This window comes from Maniola jurtina, chromosome 12 (genome assembly GCF_905333055.1).
Source record: "Maniola jurtina chromosome 12, ilManJurt1.1, whole genome shotgun sequence".
NCBI classification, from domain to species: Eukaryota; Metazoa; Arthropoda; class Insecta; order Lepidoptera; family Nymphalidae; genus Maniola; species Maniola jurtina.
The window spans coordinates 14,256,243-14,283,764 of record NC_060040.1 but is presented as its reverse complement, the minus strand read 5'-3'; the positions used below and the strand labels follow the sequence as shown (position 1 = coordinate 14,283,764).

Below are 27,522 nucleotides of genomic sequence, written 5' to 3'. Positions count from 1 at the left end.
AGTCTTTCCGTCTGTTCGTCTGTCCATTTGTCCTTCTATCCGTCTGTCATGTGTTCATGAACAAATATTAGTATTTTCAATTTTCAAAGTAAGATAACTACATATATCAAGTGGGTTATCATATGAAAGGGCTTTACCTGTTCATTCTAAAACAGATTTTTATTTATTTTTATGCATATTTTTTTAATGCATAACAGTTTTTGATTTCTCGAGTAAAATGTCGGAAAAAATACCCGAATACGGAACCCTCGGTGCGTGGGTCTGACTCGCACTTGGCCGGTTTTTTACAAATTCAGCAGGAGCTGGCTGGCGAAATCCAACACTGACGTTATGTCCAGTAGAAAGAATATTTTCCTTTTGCGGCAATGCGTAGCCGAAACCCACTCGATATTGATCATGGTCGTAGCCAAGGCGGCGGGGCTTGGTTTGAGGATGTAAGCCTTTTTTTATACAAGTTAGCCCGTGACTTTAATCTTTTCTAGTGGTAAGTGATGATGCAGTCTAATTTCTTGGCCGTTAGGGCCATACTAACCATATAACTAGCCATGACCGAAGCCTCCCACCAGACCAGAAATTTCGAAATGGCGACTGCGCCTGGGAAGCCGTCAAAAACCTAAGCCTAAAATAATACTTACACTATTTCTTGCATTTGCTTACCAATTTTTTTTTGGAAATATATCAAACATTTCGCGCTCACTTCACTCGCGCTTTGAATTTCTATTACTTGGTGTAAACCCCGCAATTTCGTTTGCATGAATTTAGATTTTTAAAAATTCCGTGGGGGATTTTCCGGGCTAAAAAGCCGCCTAAAAAAAATGTCTGGGATGCAAGTTACCTCTGAATAGTAAGTACCAAAATTTTGGTAAAGAAGATGGGCCGTGAAAGGGTAACAAATAGATAGGCAAATAGATATACTGTCGTATTCGTAATATTAGTATGGATAGGAAGCTTTAAAAATAAAACCTTGCTATGGCTACACTCGTTTCCCTTTCACTTTAATTTTTTCTGTATTGAACCAAAAACACTTACGCTCACTGCGCTCGCGCTTTTTTATTGTTGTATTTTATCTCACTGTCAAATTGAAAGGCGAAATTCCACTAACCAGGTAATTAGCCCATAAAGTTGGGCGAATGTTTTTTTCCTCATGACAGGATTCAGTTCCGGCCCTAATAAAACCTCTCCCGCAATCGATTCCTGGCTACGGCCATAGTATTGATACTGTGAAGGTGGAATTACAAATTAAATGTAATTTTAAGTTGAAATGAGAAGATTGTATGCATGAAATGTATAACATTTTGCTTTACAACACTAAGAGTTTTTAAAAGCTATTTAAATAAATAAATCTTTTATTTAAAACCACATTGCAAACACAGTTCACCAATCAAGATACGGCAACATACAGAGAAAAAATACAAAACTTATAAATAAACTGGAATATCTAAATAGGCTTTCCATGCATTTCAGAGAGAACCACCGCCTATATATATATTCTTCAAATACTTCAAAATTTCAAATTTCTTCAAATCTAAACCCCGTATTTTTGATGGTGGTAGCCTGTAAATCAAAAAGAGCCAGGTGGCAACCCTACTTCGACCTAGACAGAATGAAAAATTGTTTTCATTACTCGGTATGCCTACTGCCATAGTGTGAAAGAAAGTGTGACGGTAGTTGTGACCTCTGATTGGCCGACTCTCTTTCACTATTTGCTAAAATTGATGATTGCAACAACAATTTTTTCTTTTTTGTAATCGAAAACAGAACACGGACGTCAAACAGGTTGACTAATTGCAATCATTTCTGACCGGCTAACATTGTTCCGCTAGTGGCTCAAACTCACTGTCGCAGCAAGAACATGGTAAATTCAGCCAATCACAGCAATTTGAAATTTGGTTATCACAAATGTACCGATCTAGGAACCGAGAATGCACGAACCAGGGCAGATAGAGATGAGAACAATAATATCATACGTAGGAAATCGACGGGGGATCGTTGGCAAGGATAGCCTTAAGTGCGTGCGTGTGGACGGTAACAGTCAAGATAGTATCCCCGCGCAGTTAAAAAAGCTGCTAAAAATTGGACTGCGCAGTTCTCGGTCTTATCTCTGTAGTTTTAAGCCGGAGCGCAACACAATGATAGCCACCGAGCTCATTTGGCATTAGTTGTTTCTACATTGCTGCTTCATTGAGCGATATTAAAATATTTTTTGTAGAAAACCTTCAATGGATTAAAATTAAATGTCAAGTGAGAAGAAAAGTACAAATGTGAAAAAAAGCTGTAGAGGCAGGAACCAGTCCGACTTCGCTCCGCTCCTACTGGAGCCATTCCGTTCGCTAAAGCCTGCAATCGAACCCCCGACCTTCCGGATAAGAGGCCAACGGCTTCATGCATTAGCTACTGTCAAATGAGTTTTATTGGCGACGACAGATCAGAACGGTCGCCAAATGTGAAGAAAAGTTGTAGAGGCAGGAAACACTCCGACCTCGCTCCATTTACGGCTGGCGGCAAATTGGAGCCGTCCCGTTCGGTATCGCCTCTAAAACATTGATTTACCGCGAGGCCTACATCTAATTCATATTTAATAGTTTCCGATGGTAGCCCGTTAGTAACCCACGCCACGCTGTGGTTTGGGAGACCAATCGTGAATCGCCGCTCTCACCGTCATCATCACATTTGATTGGACTATAAGTCGCCATCTCCACCGAGCGACGAGAGAATCGCGACGATAGTCTCGCCCTGCCAACAAATTCGATACAACTCTTTTAGGCCAATCTTCACAGCGATACTATCGCCGGCTCGTTGCAATTCCATCGCCCCGGGGGGTAAGTGGGGTAAAAGAAGGGTTTGACAGTGTAGTCCACGCGGACAAAGTTGGGGGCATAAGCTAGTCATAATAATAGCCTCGTGATCGAATGTCGGCTAGAGCGACCAACCTAGAGGGCATTCAGAATCTCTCTCTGGTTGTTCCTTCATTACTGAAGATCATGAGCCTGGCAAGATCTCAGCCTCGAATGGATGTTTCCATTTCCTTCTGTCGGTGACCATTTAAGCGATGGAGAGGCCGTTCTCCAACAAGATGTTCTGACCTACTGAAGGAGTGACTGACTCTGCCAAAGAAGGAGTCCCTGGAGGAACTGGATTCGTGCCAGAACACACCATTCAGAATAGATGAGGCTAATAACTCACAGCGTTTAAGTCCTGAGCGAAATCTATTAAGCGTAACAAGATCCGGCCGACCTTAAGCGTTCTGTAAATAAACAATCAGTATTTTCTAACATTTTCACAGGCTTTCAAAGGTCGCGTTTAAAGCTTTTAACAAGTTTTAGCATTATTCTCTTTAGCTGTAACGGTTTAAGTTGTCTTTATTTAGCAACTATAGGTAAGTGGCAAGGGCGAAGGAAACTCGCACGCTTTTTCCGTACTAGCTGGACATTTGATTAAGGGGCTTGAAACTTTGTACAGTAGTTGTTGTGGCTTGCGGGAAGATTTCTGACACAATACTAAGAACGTACAATAAGGTTGTGTGCCAGTCGTATTTCAACACATGCCGGGCATTCATCATTGTCATGATCTACCCATCGCCGGCTCACTACAGAGCACGGGTCTTCTATGAAAATGAAAAATATTTTGAATTTGAATTTGAAAAGGGCTATAGTCTGCTACGTTGGCACAGTGTGAATTGGCAGCCTTTGCACACCTTTGAGTACATTTAGGGAAACACTCAGGCATGCATTTCCTCACGATGTTTTCCTTTACCGATAAAGCAAGATATATTTCGTTGCTGAACCGGGCATTAACTAACTAGTGTTTAATATTATTTTAAAAGAAAAATAAATTACAAAATATGCTTAAAATATAACTTAAGCATTACTTCATTAGGACGGAATTCTGACCGCTAAAGAATGCTATTTTACAATATTTGCTGTACGCGCGGTCATTACGCAAATGTGTGCAAATGTGTATCGCAATTCACAACATGACGTCGTTTGTACAACCTAGGGTAGCTTCATCTTTTAAGGGTGCACTTCTTACGCGCTTCTCCATACAAACGTATTACGCCCATTATTATTTTATTCTTTGTTGTTGTAATCTATAACTAAGCCATACATCGATTTATCTCTCCATAATCTGGCATAGATTATGGAGAGATAAATAAATAAATTAAATAAAATAATATACTAAAATAAATTAATATGGTAAAATTGTATTTATTTTAAAAGTTATGGCCCTTGAAAATTCTCTATTTTAGGGCAAATTTTGAAGTCACAGGAATAACCCAGCCTATCATACCTCCCACACAGATGGCTAGAACTAAATATTGGTCGCCGTGGCCAACATTCGACGGTCAGGTCATTATTATGATGATTAGCTTATGCCCGCGCCTTCGTCTGCGTGGACTACTCTGTCAAACCTCTATTTTACCCCCCCACGAGCGAGGGAATTGCAACGAGTCGGTATAGTATCGTTCTGTGGAGCTTGGCCTATAAGAGCTGTATCGAATTAGATGGCACGGCGAGACTCGCCGCGAATCTGTCGTCCGTGGAGATGGCCTTAGAAGTTAAATTTTCAAAAATCCTTTCTTACCGAATCTCTACGTCACAATAGCTATCCTTTTAGCCGAGGTGGTCTGTGTTTTAGCCAGATCCGTCCAGTAGTTTGAGCTGAAGTTGATAGTACAGATTAGTCAATCACCTCCTTTAATATGTATTTAGTTTAGATTTAAGCGTGTAAGCACTCAACTTAAGACACCATTTCTACCTAGAAGTGGGAAAACTCATAAGCACTGGTTTGACATTATTGAGCACATTCTGCCGTTGGCAAATCGCCAGTATCCGATATATTGTGTGTGTAGGCTCACTTTATCCCGCATCGAAGATTTGTGGACGACCCTGCGCTTTAGGTAGACCACGACAGATTGTCTCACAAATGTATATACAAATACTAGCTGATGCCCGCGACTTCGTCCGCGTGGAATTAGGTTTTTAAAAATCCAGTGGGAACTCTATGATTTCCCGGGATAAAAAGTAGCCTATGTGCTAATCCAGGATATTATCTATCTCCATTCCAAATTTCAGCCAAATCCTTCCAGTGGTTTTTGCGTGAAGGAGTAACAAGCATACACACACACATACACACACACACACACATACATACACACATACACAAATTTTCGCCTTTATATAATAATAAGTCTGAAGTGTGATGTGATTACTTTTACCCGCGACTTCGCCCACGTGGATTTAGTTTGACAATACCTACAGGCATTTAATAATAGACATGGACCTCTAAAGACTTACTTAGAACAAAAAATCAACTATGTAGAATGATGTATGTATCTTCAACTTCATCTACATGGGTTCTCAAATATTGTGGAAACCCTTTGATTCTCCGAGACAGCCTATAGCCTAAGAGCCTATAGAGCATAGAGTAAGTAGCCTATAGAGAGAGAGAGAGAGAGAGAGAGTAAGCCTATAGAGTAAGTAGCCCATGTCCGAGATGCACACTATCTCTGAAATCTCAAGCTATATTATTTACTAGCTGATGCCCGCAGCTTCGCCCGCGTGGATTGGTCAGATCCCCTGCAGCATCAGGATTGAGGAGTTGGACTCCAAATTTTTTATGAAACAATGTCGCAAAGTTCCTCTATCGATTAAAAAAGAAATGACGCAAATCGGTTCAGAAATCTCGGAGATTTCGGTGTACATAGGTAGAAAAACACAACTCCCTTTTTAAAAGTCGGTTAAAAAAGTAGCCTATTTTACGCCCTGGTCAATCCTCTACTTGCCTGTGAAAGTCCCGTCAAAATCGGTTCAGCCGTTCCAAAGATTAGCCTTTTCAAACAGACAGACAGACAGACAGACAGACAGACAGACAGACAGACAGACAGACAGACAGACAGACAGACAGACAGACAGACAGACAAAAATTTTAAAAACGTGTGATTCAGTTATGGTATCGTTCAAATAACCATATGAGCTTAATATGAGGTAGTTATTTCGAAATTACAGACAGACACTCCAATTTTATTTATTAGTATAGATAGTATAGATAAGCTCAAAATAATTAATATGCATAAGCATACCCAAAAGTTTAACAAACAAAAATTTACCTAATTGAATATTTCCCATATATTCATGGACAGCAGTAATCACTTAACATCAGGTGACCCACCTGCTTGTTTGCTCATTATTTTATTATTTACTAGCGACCCGCCCCGGCTTCGCACGGGTGGACACTACCACAAAAATCCTATCTATTTTCCGGGATAAAATATAGCCTATACGGATTCGGAAGAATCCCTCTAAGTAATGGTAAAAGAAATTTTGAAATCGGTCCAGTAGTTTTTGAGCCTATTCAATACAAACATACAAAAATATAAAGGTTTCCTCTTTATAATATTAGTATAGATAAAAAAATCTTTATTTTATTATTAAGTACTTAATCTCAGTTGCTCAATCTTTAAAATAAGTAACCAAATCATCACATTTACCAAATGGATATTTTAATACAATTAACCTGTATTGTCTAACAAATGAGTAATAGCCTACTTAGCATATTTTACTTAACTAAAAGTTGTTTGAAACCATAAGGTAATTAAACAATATCTTAGAGACTGGGTCAAGGGGACATCAAACCAACTGCTCAGTCATTGGAACAGTTGCATTGTATCAGAAGTAATAAAACTACTTATTTTGTAAACATAACTGTACCAAACTGTATTTACTTTGTAATTGGAATGTGTAATATTGAACAGGTTGATTTACATGTTTTGAGTGTCAGTTAACCCATATTCAATCAATTGATCAATCAATCAGCCTGTTTGCGTCCACAGCTGGACACAGGCCTTCTCAAAAGGGTGCCTCCACACACGATCCTCCACCTTGCTTACCCGCCCACTGCCTGCTACCTTCTTAAGGTCATCAGTTCAGCAGGTTGGAGGCTGTCCCACGCTACTTTACGATGAAATGCAGTCTCCATTCCAGAGCTGCCCCAGCAGTCCTGGCCTATCCACTGCCACTTCAGCTGGCTAGTTTTTTGAGCTATGTCGGTCACTCTGGTTTTCCTATGGATTTCCTCATTACGGATTTTGTCCCTCAGAGGATACCCAACATAGCCTGCTACATAGCACACTGAGCAACTTTGAAATTATGGACAAGGCCAACAATCCATAATACTTACTTAATATTATATTTAAATGTGAAAGTGTCTGTCTGTTACCTTTTCAAGGCCCATTAGTTAACCAATCTTGACTTAATATTTGGTACAGAGATATAGGCTACTTTTTGTACTTGACATTGGATTTTGTAAAACTTAAATCTATGTGGACAAAGTTACGGGCATCATCTAGTACACCATAAAAGTATTCAGTGTTTACCCATGGGTATGGTGCCCAAGACACTGACGCTACTGCTTCTTTGGATAGCAAGGCTTAGCATATTGGCAAAATAATAAACAGCTAATTAACTTGAAGCACTGAAGCCAAGAAGTTTAGACTCTGGCCTCCTATTTGAGGATTATGAGATTCAGTTCCGTTTCAGCAAGAATACCTAATTATGATGGCTGCATTGAAGTTATTTTATTATTTGTACTTGCTTCTGTGGTACAAAGATGGGGCATACATAAATGAAAATACCCATTTTTTGTTTCTAGACATCTCCTCATTCAAAGTTATGCCAACCACTAATTTCTGGACTTTAAATAAAAAATGAACTGAACCTACAACACAAGTGCCTTTTACATAATTGCATTACACTAACCTTCACTTTTTGATAAGAAAAACGCTTGTTTAACATTCAGTGTCATCTTAATCGGTAAATTTACAACGATAGTGTTATCTCAGTTGGCCTATAATATTTTTGGAATGTTACTTTAGTGAGCTTACGTATTTTTGCGATTAGTGAACGAAAAAACGCTTTTGGGTTATAAAAACTCCCAAATTTGAAATGAATGCTCCTAGTCACGGTATGTAAGGAATAGTACGAGATATACACTTTCCGGTTAGCTATAGGAAGAAATTGTCAGATGTATCTTTTAGTATTGAAGAGAAATGTCACTGACCTGAGGTAAGTTCGCCGCGATCTGTCGCTGCAGCGAGTCCCGCTCTTTCTCCACCTCCTTGAGGCGCTGCTCCGTGTCTCCGAGGCGCTCCTGGTTCTCCCGAAGACTCTCTACCAACTTGTCTCTCTCGTCCAACATCGACACCATGAGTTGCTCGAAATTCGCATCTTCCCCGGAAAACTGCGAACTCCTTTGGCTTATACTGTCTTCAGATATTGTGGGCATTACGTCGCACATCATATTCCACATTTTAATTCAACACTAAACCAGAATACTTATCGTATAATACACGATACACCGAATAACACAAAATGATTTTTTTCACACCGTTTTACATATGTTTCGGCACAAACGTTACCTAAACCTAGCGCACAAAACGTGAGGACGTTGTTTCACATTGTCGATATATTCGTACGAGATTGTAGTCAAAATTTCGCGAGACATTATAGTTCGATAATAAGAAAGACACACCTAAAACTTAAAACTCCTACGATTCCATACTATCACGGTACAAGCGGCAAGTCTGCCATCTTGGATTTGAACGTCAGTCAAATTCTCAAAGAGTAGAGAACAAGTGTCCAATTTATCAGATGCCTCACACGGAAAATATCAACAATGCTGTAAGCTGTTATCTGTCAATATTATCATTATTAAGTTGTTACCTACCACCCATTGTATTCTTGTACTCTTTAATATCTATGTATTCTTTCACGATATCTATTCTGCATCCATCTGCATCTTAGTATATAGAATACCTACATCATACCTATACACATCAACTAGGTAGTTATCACAATAATTACCGTAAAATTATGTTACAAAAGCTCTCTCTGAACCTTGAATTACCTCATGTCTATACGTTTTTATGATGCCGCCAATGCAAAGTCCCTAAATTATATAAATTCTTCGACTGATTAGGCCAATAAATATGTGAAAGTAGTCGTAGTTAAATTGTAAAGGTAAATATCCTATTTAAATATTTCAAAATACATCTTAAAATACCTGCAACTTTTTCTTGAAAACTTATGTGAGACAATAATTTATACTTTTTTACAATACTTTTATAGTCATCCAGTTAAAAAATTGCCATGGCTAAATAGGTTTTCATTTCAAAAATAATCAGAAGTGTGTAGCTAGTAAGGAATTTCTCTATTGTATGGTAAAACAAAGTTTTGTAACAAGTAAGAGTGCTGCAGCTTAACCTGCAGCAATACAGTTTTATGAATTTCAACACAAACTACAAAGCAACTTTAGTTTTTACCAGCCCTACTTAAATTATACAAGAAGACTAAAAGTCCTGTCTGTATTTTTTTGCAACTCTTTGCAATTATTTGTACAAACTACGCTAGAGGTCACTACTGCTAATAATTATGAATGAAATTCTTGGGTTTGTATTTCTTTAAATACTAAGTACCTATGTTATTAGTATAATATAATTAAATGTAGTTAAATTCCATTAAATTATTAATACTTATGTACCTTTTCAATTTTTTTCTGAATAAAATTTATTATTAGCAGTTTAACTTTTTTGGGGTTCCGTACCTCAAAAAGCTTTAGGGAGCACTTTGTTGTCGTTTAACTAAATGTCTGTCTTTCCGTCTGGGTATTATGAAAAAAATAAAATCTTATTCAAGGGTAGAAACTTCAGAAACTAGGTAAAAACCTTAAAAACAGTGTAAAATGAAAAGCGTGAGTGGCAGTGATTTTTTTCTTGTCCGTACTCCGATGGTACTCCTTTCTTTCAGTCATAAAAGAGAGGCCATTTTTGGCCTTTTGGGGTTGATTAACATAGATATACCTAACCATGATATTATAAATTATAACTATTATTATAGTGCATTTATATAGTGCATTTATTATATAGTGCATTTTTTGGAAAACATTATGCAACTAGCAACACTGTACTCGTCTGCCAACTGCCAACCATAGATCATAGAGTAAGATAGATTATACATAATACGTGCCAGGACTTCGTCTGTGTTGGTGTTAGCTGACAGGCGTGCTCTGCCTTTTTCTTGTGTTTTTTTTTTTTGTAAAAAAGGTAAAAACTGACTGGAAAGCGCTCTAAGGGGGTGCCGTGCGTATGTCGGCGAGCGCCGGCACAGACGGGGTCTATACTTGTACAGTTTAACTAACTTGTTACAAATAACTACAAACTTGACATTGGCTAATCTTTGTAAAGCCAGACGAGAGAGAAAAAAAAATACGTGCCATGATCTGTGTGCCAACTGCCAGGCCAGCTGATTCTCCTATATATTTACCTATCCTAAAGTTATAATTTAATAATATCCCATCCCAGGACCCGGGCTTTAATGATCAAGTGTTAGAATAATTTGAACCGAAGATCCCATCTTGAATGCGGATCTCACCCGAGGAATTTGTGTTTGCTATAAGCATATTGGTTAGATGCCGAAGAAAAAAGGTAAAAAAAAGGGAACTAACTCAGGTAAATATTAATTTTACTTCTTATTTACAACATTGTAAAGAATTATTGCATCGCTTTATTCTGGTTCTTTCATCGATAGGTTCCTTCTTAAAAAAGTATACATCTGGTTGATAAGTTACTCTGGTTTATAAATCATTTATTGAAATTATTCTCAAAAACTAAAGCTCCAGCCACAGGCTCTGTCCCACCTGCACAGTTGTCGGTAGAGCGACGGAGCGTGTTGCCGAAGCGTTATAGAGCCTGAAGTTATAATGGTGTCTGTTGTACTGATAAGAATGAAAACTATGATAAAGTAAAGAATTTGTCACACTTTGTCTTAAAATTAGCTGTTCCCTGTGACTTTTCCACATGGAATTACATTTCAGATTCAAATGAAACTCAAAATCTTTTTTCAGTGTGGGTCTACATCATAGAGAGACCTACATGGAGCAAATTCTAAGTTTCCAGAGCCTGCAGCTTGAGCTGACCATTATTGAATCATTCAGTTTCTTCTGACTGACAAAGATAAAGACTGATGGGCAAAAGCTGTATATTTTATTATTATTTACTAGCTGATGCCCACGACTTAGTCCGCGTGAATCCTATGGGGCCTCTTTGATTTTCCGGAATATAAAATGCCATACATAAATGGCAAAATGTGAAGGACCAAGGACCTGTCAATATACCATCATTGTCACTCACATTTTGCAAAATAAATAAATCTTTTCATTTCATTTCATATGTCACTCTCCAGGTCTTTGACTATACCCATGCAAAAAATTACATTGATCCAGTGCTCCATTGCAACATGATTCAAAGACAAACCCAAACTTTCACATTTATAGTATGGGTAGTGATAATTGACAAAGCAGCTTTTGCTGATGTGCCTTTATCATGTGCAAATTTTTTAGATGTAATATAGATTTTGTTTTAATTAATAAAACTAAAAATTTTTCACTATAAACAACTAGTGTAATAATATTCTTCTTTTCAGATTTTACCATAAATGATTGTGCAAATGCTCCCAAACCTGTGAGCAGAGTGAAGAAATCTGTAACTACTGAACCAATACCTGAGAAATCATGGGACGAACTTCAAGATGATGATTTTGACATTATTGAGGAAACAAATGCTGATGGAACAAAATCTTTTGTTTATAAGAAAAAGAGAAATCATTTCAAAAGTGAGACAGATTTCCAGGAATGTCCAGGAATAGTCTACCCTGAGATTGTATGGTATTTACTATCTTCTTACATCAAACCAGAAGATATTGGTAACTTTGCTGGTATAAACCAAGCCACTTATTCTATAACTAAGAGGGAATCTTTTTGGCGAGCATTATATAAGAGGTATTGTCAGAATAATCCTAAGCTACCTGAGAAATTAAGGATAGAGAATAACTATAAGTTGTATGGTTTACGACAGAGGGTTATAAGAGCTCTGTACCACACTTATGATGTGTTTATTCAGAAGGTAATTATCATTCATTTTTAGAGTTCCGTACCTCAAAAAGAAAAATGGAACCCTTATAGGATCATTTGTTATCTGTCTGTCTGTTGTGTCTCTCAAGAAAACCTATCCTGTGGGTATTTCCTGTTAACCTAGAATCATGAAATTTGGCAGGTAGCACAAGTAAAGGGAAAAATCTAAAAACCATAACTAATTTACTAAATCACATAGAGATGGCGTTGTCTGTCATTAACTTGCAGTGTTTTACATAAAAATATTAGGTATTCTTGTACAATGGTGTGCTTTTTTGAGTTTTTTGTGTATGTTTCTTTTTAACCGACTTTGAAAAAAGGAGGAGGTTCTCAATTTGTCAGAATCTTTTTTTTTTTTTGTATTTCTCTGATTACTCAAAGGCCCCTGGACCGATTTTTAGTGTTGGTTTTTCGTTTTACCAAGTTTCTAATCACAACATTACTAAAGGAGCTTTCACTTCCAATTCTCATTTTAAGGTCCAAAGACAGGCGTCGCACGACAGCCATCCGCATGAGTTAGTCAGACGTAGATGCGTTAACGTATGGTATTGCAAGGGCTCTACGTACTGGTCAGTTTACTTCAAACTCAAGAAGCTGAAGCCGGAGCGGGGGAAACGTGTCGACTTCATTGAGGAGCTGGGCAGGATTGATGCCAATCCGGAGGAGGATTCTCAGGTGTTGCAGGTACCAATTTCATTTTACCTTTAAAAATAATTTTATATAATCAACGATAGCGCCGGCCCACTACCGAGCACAGGTTAATCATGTTGGAGAATATAACGTCAACTTAATAGGGTTCAAAACGCGCCAGTATCTGAAAAGAAGTCTACAACATACTCATAAGTTTAAAGCTAAAATTTAGGTTCAAAAATATAAAATAAATAAAATACAGATAATCAACACTGCAAATCATTTTGCTTTTATTGATATTTCCTAACATATAATTGCCTGATATGCAAATGGTCCTTCATGGTTTACTTATATTTACTTTATGATATTTTCTAGGTGACCTGCCAAAGTTTCTACGAAGTACCCCCATTGATGGGCATGACCCTATCATCCGTGAGTGTGGTGCTCTCCCAGGGATTCCGACACCACAGGCTGCATCTAGGCTTCAACACCGGCCACTACAACATATGCCGGAACATCATTCCAGAACATTCCGTGGTCATTGACACTGTTGTCAACATACTGGTCTATGACTGGTGGCATCCTAAGTACCCGCATTTTGAAAATAAACTGCCATCTAGTATGCGGGACGAGGAGTCGTTGCCAGTGCTCAAAAAGGATTTCTTTACGTTGTGTAATTGAAATGGATATTTAAGGGTTGATAATTGTGATACAAATATAGTATATTTTGGTATAATTATTTGACGATTCAAAAGCACTTGTAAAAGTTTATTTGAATAAAAATCTATTCTATTCTATTCTATTTTTTTGGTGTTTTATTTATTTTTACAAGAACACAGGACCTTTAATATGGACTATGGTCTAGACTCTATACCCCAATGCCGCCAGACGTTACTTATTTTTTGAGAAATAAAATGTGTGGGATAGAGTGTTAGTGTTTTTTTAATTTCTACTCATTGTTGATAAAAGTTGCCCATATCAATTTCCGGGATCCAAGCTACCTCTCTCTCTGTACCAAAGTTCATACAAATCGGTTAAACGGATGGGCCTTTAAAAATCCCTTGGGAACTTTGATTTTCCGAGATAAAAGTAGGCTATGTAAGCTAAATCTGTACAAAATTTTATCGAAATCGTTTAAACTGTTAGGCCGTGAGAAGCAGGCAGGCAGACAGACAGACACACTTTCGCGTTTATAATAGTACTAGAGAATGCCCGCGACTTCGTCCGCGTGGATTTAGGTTTTCAAAGATCTCGTAGGAACTGTTTGATTTTCTGGGATAAAAAGTTGCCTATGCCAGGGACGCAAGCTACCTCAGAACCTTTCATACAAATCGGTTAAGCGGATGGGTTTTTGAGAATCCCGTGGGAACTCTTTGATTTTCCGGGATAAAAAACAGCCTATCTCTGTCCCCGGGACATAAGCTAACCGTGTACCTTTCGTCAGAATCGGTTAAACTGTTGGGCCGTGAAAAGGTAGCTGACAGACACACTTTCGCATTTATAATATTAGTATGGATGGATCGGTACAAGCGTCTGGTAATTGGTGTACAATTGGAAATTACCAAAGCCGGAAACGAAAAAAACCAGCGAACGTCTTCGACGTCTTCATACAAATCCCATAAGGGCTTACTTAGCCTAAAGGTGACCGAAATAAAACAATATTTGCACTCTCAGGTATTTATTACCTCACGCGTAAGTACTAAGTTTAGATTAACACGTTAGGGTGACCTCGGCAAAGCGTTGCAGGCGTTGCACGAGCCGAGAGGTATTTGAGGCTCGAAGCAGTCGGTGGGGCACACGGGGCAAGCTGCGGCGTACTGGCGAGGGTACTCGCAGCCTTCTGATGACTTCCACAGAGATGGTTCGGCGTTCTGGAAATCATTAGGAATTAGTATATTCTAAGGTTCTTCTAGCGGCGATAGCGTGGTTAAAGGCCGGACCGCCAGGTGAATTAAAAAAAAAGAACATAACTAATCTTGTACGATGGTACCAAACTCTTTGTGTGCGAGTCCAACTCACACTTGACGTTTTTAAGGGTTTCCGTACCTCAAACGGAACCCTTATAGGATCACTATGTTGTTTGTCTATCTGCCTGTCTCTATGTCCGTCCGTCCGTCTGGCAGATTTGGCAGGTAGGTATAGGTCTTATAGCACAATTAAGGAATAAATCCGAAATCCGTGAATTTGTGGTTAGATGTACCGTTATTAACTTGCAGAGTTCTAGATAAAGGTGTTTGGTACTTATATCTTGTAGGTACGATAGTACGGAACCCTTCGTGTGCGAGGCCGACTCGCACTTGGAACTGTTTTTTAAACTTACCTTTAAAAAGGTCGCAAAGCTGCACTGCATGACATCAAAAGCTGGGCAGTTGAGGTGGATGCCCTGGGGTGGTAAGACCGCTTGAAGACAGGTCGACTTCACGCCGTCCACAGCTTTCTGCCAGTCGGGGTTGTCTTTGGCGAACTGGTCGAAGTACGCCGATAACTTGGGCTTGTCTATCTTGTCACCATCCATCCAACCCGATTTCCTGAATATGCATGTGATTTTTTCACACTGAAAATAAAAATATCACTTCAGTAGTGCCTAAACTTGAAAATTACCAATACCTACTCTTACGTAAACCGCTAACAAAAAAGGATAATGATAAATTCCAATAGCACATTTAGTTCTACCATTTAGGTACCTACGGCCGAAATTGGGTGAAAAAAACTATTCGACTAAATAATGTAGGGATATCAATTGATCGACTCGGTTTAGAAACTTAATATATGTTGAATGAAGGTTTTGTTAACAATATAGATCCCCATTAAAAAGTACCTATGTATTTTCAGAAATTTCACCCAAGTTGCTCGTGGATTAGCTACTTGTAAGTAGTTTTCCATTGTACTCCTTTTTTAGATCATAAAAACTTATTTTTCTTATGTTTAAATTTCGGAAACGATCAAAATTAAGTTAGTGTTATAATGGTTACCTCAGGAAGAGTCTTATCACACTGGGAAGCGATTCCGGGCTTCACTATTTGCGGTGTGCCGAGGCACCTGTATATCTGTAAACATAATATACATATTACATTTAGCTTAATTGAACAATTCTAGAAGTCAAAAATTCACACATTTCGACACATTCGCATTTTTGGGGTTCTGTATCTCAAAAGGAAAAAATTTAAAAAAACTCCGAGTCAAAAACCACTATAAAAAAACTAGAAAAGAGCTGATAACTTTCAAACGGCTGAACCGATTTTCTTCGATTAGGTATAGCTAAGAACACTCTCGATGAAGCCACCTCTCAAACAAAAAAAAAACTAAATTAAAATCGGTACATTCGTTTAGGAGCTACGATGCCACAGACAGATACACAGATACACGCGTCAAACTTATAACACCTTCGTTTTGGGTCGGGGTTAAAAAGGAACCCTTATAGAATCAATGAGCAAATCTGTAGGAGAACTAGAGTAATCAACATAGCCAGCGGGTTCCGAAGCTGAACTCTGAAATGGTAATAGGTAGGGGACACAGTTCGGAAAACAGTTTGACGTTTGGATCCCAAGTTGCTGAAACGGCAACCCGCGGCTCAATTGCGGTGAATGACAATTACAATGCTACGATCGTAATGCATTGTTGCAACAAGAATAGGTACCATAAAAGCCAATAACAACAATTGCGATTGTAATTATTATTGATGCAAGTTTTACGGAATCGAGCTACAGTTGTGAGGCGCTGGATGGCAGCGCCGCAAGACTGCAGCGTGTGGAAGTCCATACAAAAGTCCTATGTCCAGCAGTGGACGTCAATCGGTTGATGATTATGATAGGATCACTACATTGTTCGTCTGTTGTCTGTCTGTCCGTCCGCCTGTACCTACGCAGTACGTACAGGTACCTGTGCGTGTTGTATGCCCTCCACCGCAATGGGCCGACGACATAAAAAGTGTAGGAGGAAGTGGAGAAAGACCTATATCCAACAGTGGGCATCCACAGACAGACGTTGACGATGTATGGACCAAGTCCACCTCGCTGGCCAAGTTTTAACAACCTCCCTGGCGCAGTGGTACGCGCTGTGGTCTTATTTGTGGGAGGTCCCGGGTTCGATTCCCGGCAGGGGTTTAGAATTTTATAATTTCTAAATCTATGGTCTGGTCCGGTGGGAGGCTTCGGCTGTGGCTATTTACCACCCTACCGGCAAGAGCTTTAGCGTTTCGGTACGATGTCGTGTAGAAACCTAAACCCCAAGGGTTCACACCCCTTACAGGTTAGACCGCTTCCGTCTTAGACTGCACCATCACTTACCACCAGGTAAGATTACAGTCAAGGGTTAACTTGTATCTGAGTAAAAAACAAAGAAGAAAAAAAAGTGCGAGTTGGCAGACTTCACACTCCTTTGAGAACATTACCTAAGGAGAACTATCAGGCATGCAACTTCCTACCGATGTTTTCCTTCACCGTTAAAAAAAGCCTTCTCATTCTGGGACCCGTGCTCAGTAGTGGACCGTTGATGGGTGGGAATGATGATGATGGTCGGCGGTCGCAGTAGGTAACTGAATATATATTCTGGTATGGGATCCTTACCGCAGTGGGCATTCGGCCACATATTACTGGCGAAGCAACAGGGTCCCCCTGGCATACCTAAAATGAGGAAAAAAAATTAGTAACTGAAATCAATTAAATCAATCAGGGGCTGGCTCATTTCCTGCGCAAAGGATCAGCCTGGCTGTCCAGCGCAGAAATGCAGCCGTCGCATTCTTGGCACCATTCTATGAGGGCTTCTTTGCTAAAGTAATTGGATAAGGCTGGCTTAAAGTTTTGGTATAATATTTTCAATAAAAAAATTGGCTGACTAATATAGAAAAAAGTAGGTTTTTATTTTAGTTAAGTATCGTCAAAATTTATTAAATCAATTAAAATACAAAGAAAAATAGTATACTTAAAATAACTTACCGCTAATAATGACAAAGAAATAAAAACCACAAGTCCACGCATGTTTAAAGATTCAAGACAACTGATTATAGGAATGAGACCATTTGAGTCAAAGAAAACACGTAATAATTTGAGATAAACGACCATGCAGTGGGTAGTTAATTGACCATATCGCGAGGCAAGGTTATGAGGTCAATATTTCGTTAAATCAACAACATTTAATATTTTAGCTTGATAATATAATATTACCTACCTAGAAGTTTCCCACTTAAATAGTAAACAAGATCCAGAAAAAGGTAGGCATAGTGCAGCGTCCTTTAGTTTGACTCGTCTTGGCCGGGCCACTACCGTGCACCCTGGTGAGGTTCAAAAACTAAAAAATCCGTCTACCTTGGGTAGGTGCTCTTAAAAATGTCACCAGGGACGGATGGTTATTGTAATGTATCATCATCATCATCCCATCGCCGCCGGTTCACTACTGAAAACACAAATCTGGCCAACCTGACAGAAATATTAGTTTCTCAAACATAGGTATCTTCAAAATTGCATCGAGTTTGATTGGTCAAATGAGAATGAAACTATACTTTTGTATGGCTCTAGTGACGGAGAGCCCGCTGATTAATTAATTTAGCTATTACTTATGATGGAACCGAGAATCAACACACACGACTGCAGTCTGTCCTAACATGAAATATGTTGACTCTACAATGCTGCAATGCAGTGTGATGGTCTTCTCCGGTTGGCCGAGTGCCAATTGGGGGTGTGGGCTTCGAGGCGCGAGCGCTTTTCCTGTAATGTTCTTTGACCTTATCGGCTAAGGCCTGCCATCACAGTTTAGGGCCTGGAGGTTGGGTGTCAAATCCAGGCTGCGCTTTGGGCAATTAGTTCGCCGTCAATACGCGGAGATGTCGTAAATAGAGCCTTTCTAGACACGCCAAAGCATGCAGCAAAGTAAGCAAGCAATACCTAGGTACGACACCACTCCGACACCATAACTTTTCGGAGATGTCGACTCTACAATGTACAATTTTATTTTTGTCTGGCCGATTCACATCAATTGCGTATGCAGCACTACACGTGACACGTAACTGCACGCATTACGTCTACATGAACGTTTCCGCCACGCTAGTGGTATGTCATGTTTCTTATAGTTCCATACATTACAACGCAATGGTACGCACTACGTCTACGCTTACGCAACGCTTGCGCAGCCTGTGTGAACGAGCTCTTAGGCCCCATTCCCTAAAAGCTTCATATACTCCAAGGCATTCTTTTAAAAACAGAACATCGGTTCGCTTTATTTTATAGTTAAAATAAATAATTGGGCGACATGCTACTGTGTCAATATTAAAGACAGTATGAGTATAGTACCATTTCAATTAACTTGTTTGCAATTCTGTGGTAGGTTCAAGTAGTTTGTTTAGGGTTCCGTATCCGAAGGCTGCCAACGGGACCTTATTACCTCGGCACCCGCGGCTCGCCCGACCGGTTGATTATCACCTTCACTTTACAGGTTACAGGTTTCAGCACTAGAAAGGAAAAACCAGTCAAGTGCGAGTCGAAGTTTGAGCCTCAATAGCTCAACGATTGAGGAGCGGACTGAATTCCGAAAAGTCGGCTGTTCAAACCCCACCCGTTGCACTATTGTCGTACCCACTCCTGGCACAAGCTTTACGCTTGATTGGAGGGGAAAGGGGAGTATTAGTCATGATTAGCATGGCTAGTATTCTTTAAAACAAAAATAGTAAGTACGTAATCTTGTACGCTGGTACGGAGCCTTAGTATAGTATTATTTGGATTTCTGTGTACGGAACCCTTCGTTTGCGAGTCCGACTTGCACTTGACTGATTTTATTCTTTGTCATCTAATCTATCTCAGTTTACCTACGCCAAACGTAAGACAGTTTCATCTTCATGCTACGTTCGTGTAAGTATTTTGATGATGTAGTCTACATCTTCAATTAAGTCGAGTACACATAATCACGAGCAAGGTTTTCCGCAAGTCGTAATCGCTTTTCCTTGTACAATGCGCATGTGCAGAACCCGCCCATGCGCATTCAATGCCACCTGTCAAAGCCAGCCCCCTCCGAATCCTTTGACGTCACTGGAATACCTCTGGGAAAAAGCCTCCTCGTCGATACAAGAAATATAAAGAGGAATCCTTTGTATTTTTGTATGTTTGTATTGAATAGGCTCAAAAACTACTGGACCGATTTCAAAATGTCTTTTACCATTACTTAGAGGGATTCTTCCGAATCCGTATAGGCTATATTTTATCCCGGAAAATAGAAAAAATAAATGTCCACCCGTGCGAAGCCGGGGCGGGTCGCTAGTCTTCAATTAAGTCGAGTACACATAATCACGAGCAAGGTTTTCCGTAAGTCGTAATCGCTTTTCCTTGTACAATGCGCATGTGCAGAACCCGCCCATGCGTAGATGCCACCTGTCAAAGCCAGCCCCCTCCGAATCCTTTGACGTCACTGGAAAACCTCTGGGAAAAAGCCTGCTCGTCGATACAAGAAAATCATGTAATACTGGTAAATATAATATTTTTTACATAACACAGTTGTGCTTTCAGAAAATATTGTATTTTTGTCGCTTTTTTCAATGTTTACAGATTTTATGGTTAAATTCTAGAACTAGGTACGTTTAATTTGTTTTTTTTTTCGAAGTAGCTACAAAAACCTTGATATTCTTAAAACACGGACACTAAGGTTACTGTAACTTTATTCTGTACCTATTTAGGAGCTAAGAAAACTACGGCCGAGTTTTTTTTTAATATTTACAGAATTTCAGTCTTATCGTTGAATTACAATCAATATTATTTCGGTTTGATACATGCCTTGATGTTGCCGGATCCTAATAGGTATTTGTCGCTTATTTATGAAATGTAAACTATGTCTTATTGTACTACTAAGTTACTACTTAGAAAATATGTGGCAAGTAAGATCGATCGTATTTTTTAATTTTTTTCCAGGTATTTTTTTCACGTTTAGGTAGAATCACATTATCTAGGTACATAAGGTTATTTTTAAGTATACTTACATGCTTAGTGTTATTTTTTTATACTTAATTTAATTTTTTCAGATCAGTATCAGATATTTTCGATTAATTTTTCTTTGTTTTTCGTTTAACGTTTCTTAATTGCGGCAATACATCGAATAGATAGATTTATATAAATTATAAAAGTGATTTTTAAATCACGATTGGAAGGGACAAAATCGAGGCGATTTGTATTGTATAAAGGGATAAAATGTCGCCTGTGTTGGCGGATCTATTTTTAGCTAGGTTGGTCCCTACGCTTTGTGATGCAAATTGCAAACATCAAATGAGGAGCTTGCGAACAAAACGGTGTAATTGCACGAAATTAAATTTTACGGCCTTCAGCCATTATATTATTCTGTGCTTCAGCCCGTTTGACCGATGACCTGCAGAAGGTGGCGGAGGATCGTGTTTGGTGGCGCGCTCTTGGTCTTGTATGCAATGGACGCATACAGGCTGATGGAATGGAATGGAAATTTTACAGGAGGGGACAATAACTGAATGAATGGTGTCAAACTTTACCTACTTATCAATTCACAGTTTTAGGCAGTTGTGCTTGGTCAGAGTATTCAGTAATCGAAACCATGAACTTAGACTCAATTTCAGCACAATTTTAGGTCATCTTGCATGGAAATGAGTAGGTACAAGTCCATATTCTGTGATCCAAATCACTGAACTTTGGGTTAAACTTTTGCAAGTTTTGTTTGAAATGAATGCAGATTTGTATTCAATGGGCCAAAACGTTCGGATTAAAGAAAAAAAAATCTTTTTATTATAAAGTGTAACTAAGTAAGCCGTTTCATTCGCCGGCTCCTCAATTATTGTTATCTAACATTGCGCCTGCCTAGTGACCTTTCATCTTAATTAAATGATCTTTTAGTATCTTTTAATTTTCCGCTCTCGATGTTTGAAGCTCAGTCATTAGTAGAATTTGATTACAAAGTACCTACTCACTTATAGGGCCAAAGTTACCTACTTTCAATCCAGTACCCATCCATCTACTTAATTACTTACTATTATTTTAACAGGTTTTATAGATGCGAAAGTGTGTCTGTTTGTCTGTTATTTTTTCTTTTTTTTCCATTCTAAGTTAGCCCTTCACGTGATCTCATTTGATGGTAATGATGATGCAGTTTAAGATGGAACAAATGGGGGACCTTTTCAGGACCCATCCGTTTAGTCAGAATTTTTTTATTCAGATTCAAGTTAGCCCTTGACTGCAATCTCACTTGGTGGTAAGTGATGATGCAGTCTAAGATGGAAGCGGGCCAATCTGGAAGGGGCATGACAGTTTTTATTAAACCCGGTATGGGTTTGGTGGTACCCTCAGGAATGAGATTTCAAAACTTGAACTTGACAATTCAGGAACGATGCAGAGAGACCATGACAGAGATTTCAAAACTTGACTAGAGAGTTGAAATGAAATTGATTGGTAAAAGTTAAATTTTACCAATCAATTTAATTTGCCACGCATAAATAAATGCATGTAAAAATAAAGTAGTGTAAATAAGTAGGTCCAAGATAATCATGTTATCTGCCGATAGCAAGCGATAACTGATTTTAATAAAGGAAAGAACACTTTGTTTCTGTTGTATCGGACGTGTTTGATGTTTTGTGTTTATTATTTACATAAACACAATTTCACTAATCATTTGGTTATAAGGTTATTTATTGAGAATATGACAAATATACCCACCTACTTCGATTCGGTAAGTAGGTACCTACTCGTTTCTCTTATTCATAGACTAATGAATAGCATATTACCCCCTAAACCACCTCCTTTAGTTTAAAGAAGATATTCTGAAATATATCCAGTTCAGGCCACTGTAGATAACTAAGTAGGTACTAGGTACTGTGCCTAAATTGTTTCGCCAGCGTACAAAAAAAAAGAACAATGGAGCAATTGAAACTAAATAATAAACCATAATAATCCTAGGCACCTACGACATATGTATTTATTTGCAGTTCAGCTAGGTAGATCCAAATTCGGTACAAAAAGAAGAAAGAAAGAAAAACGTTTATTTTTGTAAGAGAAACTTTTATTCTTGAAAGTAGGTACTTTTATTTCGGTACATAATCTGACTAACTTACTGCTCGAACTCCAAACTCAATGAAAATCAATCTACTTGATATAATGCGAAATATATTTAGTACTTTACTTGAAAATTTTCAAGCAATCGAAACCCCGCATTGCCAAAACACGAATCTACTTGCTTCAAAAGAAACCTATGTTTCACAATTGACACAACCTAGAAATACACCTAGGTAATGCTTACGTTAACAATTTGTTGTTATCCCCAGGTAACATAGACCGCAGCCATCATGTTCGAAGGCGCAGTCGCCGGGATCCTCAACAGACTCCTCGGCAAGTACGTTCAGGACCTGGACACTGAGAACCTCAACGTGGGAATATTTTCCGGCAATGTCAACCTCGCTGATCTTAAGCTTAAACCTGAAGCTCTGGTAAGAATGCAGTTCTTATCCCTAAGTAACAGAACAGAGTCATCATGTTCGAAAGTGCCTACTCATCGGGACCCTCAACAGACTCCTCCGGAAATACGTTAAAGACCTGGTGTGTCCAGGTCCTTAACGTATTTCCTTAAGAGCGCCTTAACGTTGGAATCTTTTTCGACAACGTCAACCTCGCTGATCTTATGCTTAAGCCAGAAGCTCTTTTAAGAATGCAAAGCTTTTCCCTAGATTGTTCGCTATCTAGTTGCTGCCAGAGCATTTAACTAAATATGAAAAGACTGACTGATTGACATATCAACGTACCTGCAGCTCAAATTACTGCGTCTAGAAACTTGAGATATAGCTCGTAGGTTCTCTCTATAACGTAGATAGACAACCCTCAACAAGAAATAATTTTTCAGTTATTCTATTCTAAAAAAGCCAAGGCGACGCCGTTGACCTTCATGTCAAAAACATCGTCGTCACGCATTGATATAAATTAATGTATAAGTCTATGTCGTCACGACATCGGCTGTTGCAAGACCTGACCTGAGTCTTGATAATGATGTGAAGATTAAACTATTCTGAACTAATTTTTTAAGAAGATACAAAGATCAAATTGTATGAACTAATAGGGGTCATGCTATTATTTCATCACTACCCTGAAACCTTTTGAATTAATATATAATGACACTCATTGGAAAACTTAATAAATACCTAATAGGTTTATGTATTTATGAAATTAAAAATTTTGGAGCTTTGGATTTTCCTTGGAAACATTGCCATGAAAACAATTTGTTAACTTGGTCCTTTAATCGTTCTATATCTTTCAGTACGAGCTAGATCTACCAATCGATGTCAAAATTGGAACCATCGGAAAAATCAACTTGCAAATACCATGGTCCGGTCTGTACACCCAACCAGTGCTCGTTCACATCGAAGACGTCCTCATATTGGTTGGACCAGCGATCTCCAACAGCAACTTCGATCCAGAAAGAGAAAGAAGGCTAACACGAGCAGCCAAGAGGAAGATTCTTCAGGATTTAGAAGCGGAGAGCGAGGTGTTGAAAGGACCGCAGAATTTCTTTGGCAATCTTTTCACGGCTATAGTAAATAACCTGCAGATTTACGTAAGGAATGTTCACGTGAGATATGAAGACTCTATCAGTTCCAAAGATGGGCCGCTTGCGTGTGGCTTGTGTTTGCAGAGTCTCTCTATTGAGACTACTAATAGGTACGTGATTAGCAACGATTTCTATTACCAATATACTAAGGTATTTACACCATCATCATCAATCCATCGCCAATTCAGGTACTGAGCGTGGTCTTCTCTCAGAACAAGAAGGGTTTAAGCCATAGTCAACCACATTGGCCAAGTGCGAATTGAAAGACATCGAACTTAAATACTTTTGTCAAATCTGATCCAGTTTCGTTGTTTCTCTATTCTCATACTGTCAGTTTGGTCAGATTTGAATTTTGCGAAGTTACGATTTTCAAATATGGAACTCCTATACAGACAATCTAAGTAATCATCTGAGTAATCACTGTATTTCAGCAAATGGAAAGCTTCAGTGACCCCAGCAAACGCATCAACAGTGTACCAAATGATGAGAGTAGAGTCACTCTCCCTCTACTGGAACCCCACAGCCACAGCTCTCGATGATGTGGAGATAGCACACATCACTCCCATGCAGTATTATAACTGGAAGCATTACATGCTGACTGGTTTGGACAAGTTCTCTATGCATCATGAGGATTTCGAGTTTCGTAAGTAGAAAGATATTTTTCTTATGGGAAAGAAATTCCTAATAGACATTAAAAAAAATCGTTTTAATTTTGAAATTTAGAAATCTATATACATGTATACATATCTATGCATGTATATGCACAGAAGGTGGATTATTTCCTGCGGATCCTGTATAATTTCTTGCTTTCTCTTGTCTTGTTCCATTCCTTCTTTCTTTACATAATCTGCCCTTACTTTTGTTCTTTTTAGGGTCCATACTCGTAAGGCCCGTCCGTCTGTCTATCTCATGAACCGGTAGAGAATTGAAAATTTTACCAAATATGCGTTTCTATTGTCGCTATAACAACAACTAATAAAAATTTCAAAATTGTCACCATGTAAATTAAAAAAAAGTATATAATCTTTTACGATGTACGGAAGCCGTCGCGTGTGAATTTGACTCGCACTTGACCGGTTTTTCCTTTCTAGTGCTGAAACCTGTAACCTGTAAAGTGAAGGTGATAATCAACCGGTCGGGCGAGCCGCGGGTGCCGAGATTACTCCTGGATGCTGTGCTGCAGGACAGCGCTCTGCAACTTTCTCGACGGCAGTACCTCTCCATTGAGAACCTGCTAGCGTCTTTCCAGAGGATCACTCTTAATAGGTAAATTCTTCTTCACCCTATAGAGATAGCACATAATATTATCACCCCCATGTATCTGGAAACACTTATGTTGGTTGACAATGTTCCAGAAAAATTATCAGAAATTGTCTTACTCCTTGATCAAGCTAATAGTTTAGAGATGATTCTAGTCTCTGCAATGAAGGGAGCAATAGTAACTCAGTCGCTCGCTTAAAATGACAGGTTACAGTGTCACGATCGCAATCACCTCTGATTGGTTGACGCATAATTTCAGCCAATCACAACAATTGCTATTGTAATAATAGTTGATGCGAATTTTCCGGAATCGATCAGCAGGTTCATTGCAACTTTTAGATATGTGATTCGTTTCAGGAACAAATGTACCATCCACCAGGCTCCAACTCATTCCGGAACAGCGTGGTTTTAACTCTATTTCCGTCTTTTTTATACGAGATTTCATACCTTTTTCCTAGTCCTGGGACACTAACTAGGCTACTGTTAAATTTCCAGGAAGTACCGTCACTTACATCCAGGAGTGCCACTTTTGAAGGACGTAAAGAAATGGTGGCGTTACGCTTTCAACGTCGTGATGGAGCAGCGAGTCAGACCTTACACCTGGGCAGCGATCAAGAGGCATCGGGAAAACTACAACATTTACAAGAAGACGTACAAAAGCACGCTGAGGAGTCCCAACGATATTGAACTGAAGTTGGACCTGCAGAAGTGCGAAGATAGTCTCCCGATCATATCGGTGGTTATTGCGAGGGAGCAAGCGAAGTTTGAAGTAAGTTAATGGATGCATTCCCCCTAACTCCGACTTTCCGAAATGTATTTGCCAAATGCTAAATAACTTGACGATACGGTAGGGTGGTAACTAGTCATGGCCGAATCTCACCACACCAGACCAGAGGCAATTTAATAAATTTCCAAATCGCCACTGCCGGGGATTGAAATCGTGATCTCCCACTATCAAAAAGTGATTATCAAAAGATGAAAGAAAGATGATAATGATGAAGTATTTGATTTTCAGCTCCTTACACAAGAACCAGAACGAATAGAAGTGGCCGAAACGGAATTCGATTGGTGGAAGCCCACGTCAGATTCCGAGAACGATTCAGACAATGAAACTAAATCTCGTGTAGAGCTCTGCGTGAAGACTGAACGGTGCAAAAGCCTTTGGAGCCATTTGTCCAGTCCTGAAAAGAAAAGAGTTTGCGAACTTATTGGCTATGCTGAAGGGGAGCCTAGGCAGGACAAGTCTAAACAGTATATTGGTGAGTTGAATTTATAAAATTTTTGTACGTTTCTGGCATCTGTCATTTAAATGTAAAAACGTAATAGAGCTCTGATATCCACAATTTCCACTATGACAATAGTCTTTCACGGTTCTATTTAGACTAGGACCTAGAGGAGCGGTGATTGTCAAGTCGTTAAAGACGTCCGCCTCCAATTCGGGAGGTCGGAAGTTCGCTCTCAGGCATGCATCTCTAACTTTTCAAAGATATGTGCGTTTTAAGCAATTAAATATACTGAATTGGACGGTGAAAGAGAACTGAAAGTTCTCCATAATATTTTCCAAGGTGTGTGAAGTCTGTCAATCTACATTTGGCTAGCGTAGCTTTTTACGGGATATGATTGTCTTCAAGTGCAAACCTTGAATAAAAAAACAGTTAAATTCTTGTATCTATTTGTGGAAGATGCACCCCTCCCTCCAAAACCAGAAAATATTTCACTTTTCAGAGCACAAACTTAATTTGACGTTGGCGAATTGCACGTTGACAATGATGAACAGAAGTAAAGAAGTCCTGGTCATAAGCCTGACGCAGTTCCTCGCATCATTGGAAACGCGACCCTCTGCGAAAGCATATAAGGTAAGATACCTTTGGGCAAGTTAAAGTATCATTTACCTAAAAATCTTTATTTCATCCAAGCCAACCTAAGTCAAAACTGTACCATCCGGTTCAAAAAGCAGATTCCGAAGAGATGGCAAGTTTGAGCCTTTGAGGGACAATAATTTCAACAATCTTAGCATTTTGAGAATCTATGAGTATGATCTATGAGTATTTATAAGCATTTTATGATGGCTTTGACGAGCTAAATTTACAAAAATTTCTTTTATCTTGGCTTTAATTCCGATTGTCAGCTGTGTCAACAAAA

The 27,522-nt window shown here is 38.9% G+C and overlaps 4 protein-coding genes across 15 annotated transcripts in view; 2 read left to right on the top strand and 2 right to left on the bottom strand.

Moving 5' to 3' along the window:
• LOC123870542 (liprin-alpha-1) overlaps positions 1-8,581 on the bottom strand; it is a 159,545-nt gene extending 150,964 nt beyond the window's left edge. For all 8 annotated transcript variants that reach the window (XR_006797091.1, XM_045913892.1, XM_045913894.1 and 5 more), the window contains exon 1: positions 8,056-8,581. Coding sequence is in view for 7 of the 8 variants with exons in the window: in XM_045913892.1 (XP_045769848.1) it covers positions 8,056-8,304 (249 nt within the window). In the remaining variant the exon portion in view is untranslated. The remainder of the gene's footprint in view (positions 1-8,055) is intronic.
• Positions 8,582-10,262: 1,681 nt separating this feature from the next.
• LOC123870558 (transmembrane protein 183) lies at positions 10,263-13,325 on the top strand. Of its 2 annotated transcripts, none has more exons than XM_045913923.1 (4): positions 10,263-10,477; positions 11,475-11,953; positions 12,439-12,645; positions 12,967-13,325. In XM_045913923.1, the coding sequence occupies exons 1-4, from the start codon at positions 10,462-10,464 to the stop codon at positions 13,270-13,272; spliced, it is 1,008 nt and encodes a 335-aa protein (XP_045769879.1). In that variant the 5' UTR covers positions 10,263-10,461; the 3' UTR covers positions 13,273-13,325. The 2 variants fall into 2 exon arrangements, with proteins under 2 accessions (XP_045769879.1, XP_045769878.1); XM_045913922.1 differs by having other exon boundaries at positions 10,265-10,501.
• A 927-nt stretch (positions 13,326-14,252) lies between these two features.
• Positions 14,253-17,654, bottom strand: LOC123870563. Its single transcript, XM_045913929.1, has 5 exons — positions 17,526-17,654; positions 17,157-17,213; positions 15,564-15,638; positions 14,912-15,145; positions 14,253-14,462 (listed from the first exon to the last, which is right to left on the bottom strand). The coding sequence occupies exons 1-5, from the start codon at positions 17,649-17,651 to the stop codon at positions 14,310-14,312; spliced, it is 645 nt and encodes a 214-aa protein (XP_045769885.1). The 5' UTR covers positions 17,652-17,654; the 3' UTR covers positions 14,253-14,309.
• Positions 17,655-19,954: 2,300 nt separating this feature from the next.
• The window catches only part of LOC123870539 (vacuolar protein sorting-associated protein 13A-like), a 46,447-nt gene continuing 38,879 nt past the window's right edge, over positions 19,955-27,522 (top strand). For 3 of the 4 annotated variants that reach the window (XM_045913889.1, XM_045913890.1, XM_045913887.1), the window contains exons 1-8: positions 19,955-20,040; positions 22,847-23,008; positions 23,830-24,230; positions 24,552-24,763; positions 25,212-25,386; positions 25,876-26,149; positions 26,396-26,639; positions 27,106-27,236. In XM_045913889.1, the coding sequence (XP_045769845.1) occupies positions 22,868-23,008; positions 23,830-24,230; positions 24,552-24,763; positions 25,212-25,386; positions 25,876-26,149; positions 26,396-26,639; positions 27,106-27,236 (1,578 nt within the window). In that variant the 5' untranslated portion in view covers positions 19,955-20,040; positions 22,847-22,867. Of the gene's footprint in view, positions 20,041-22,070; positions 22,255-22,846; positions 23,009-23,829; positions 24,231-24,551; positions 24,764-25,211; positions 25,387-25,875; positions 26,150-26,395; positions 26,640-27,105; positions 27,237-27,522 lie in introns of those variants that run through there. The other variant, XM_045913888.1, reaches the window with a different exon arrangement.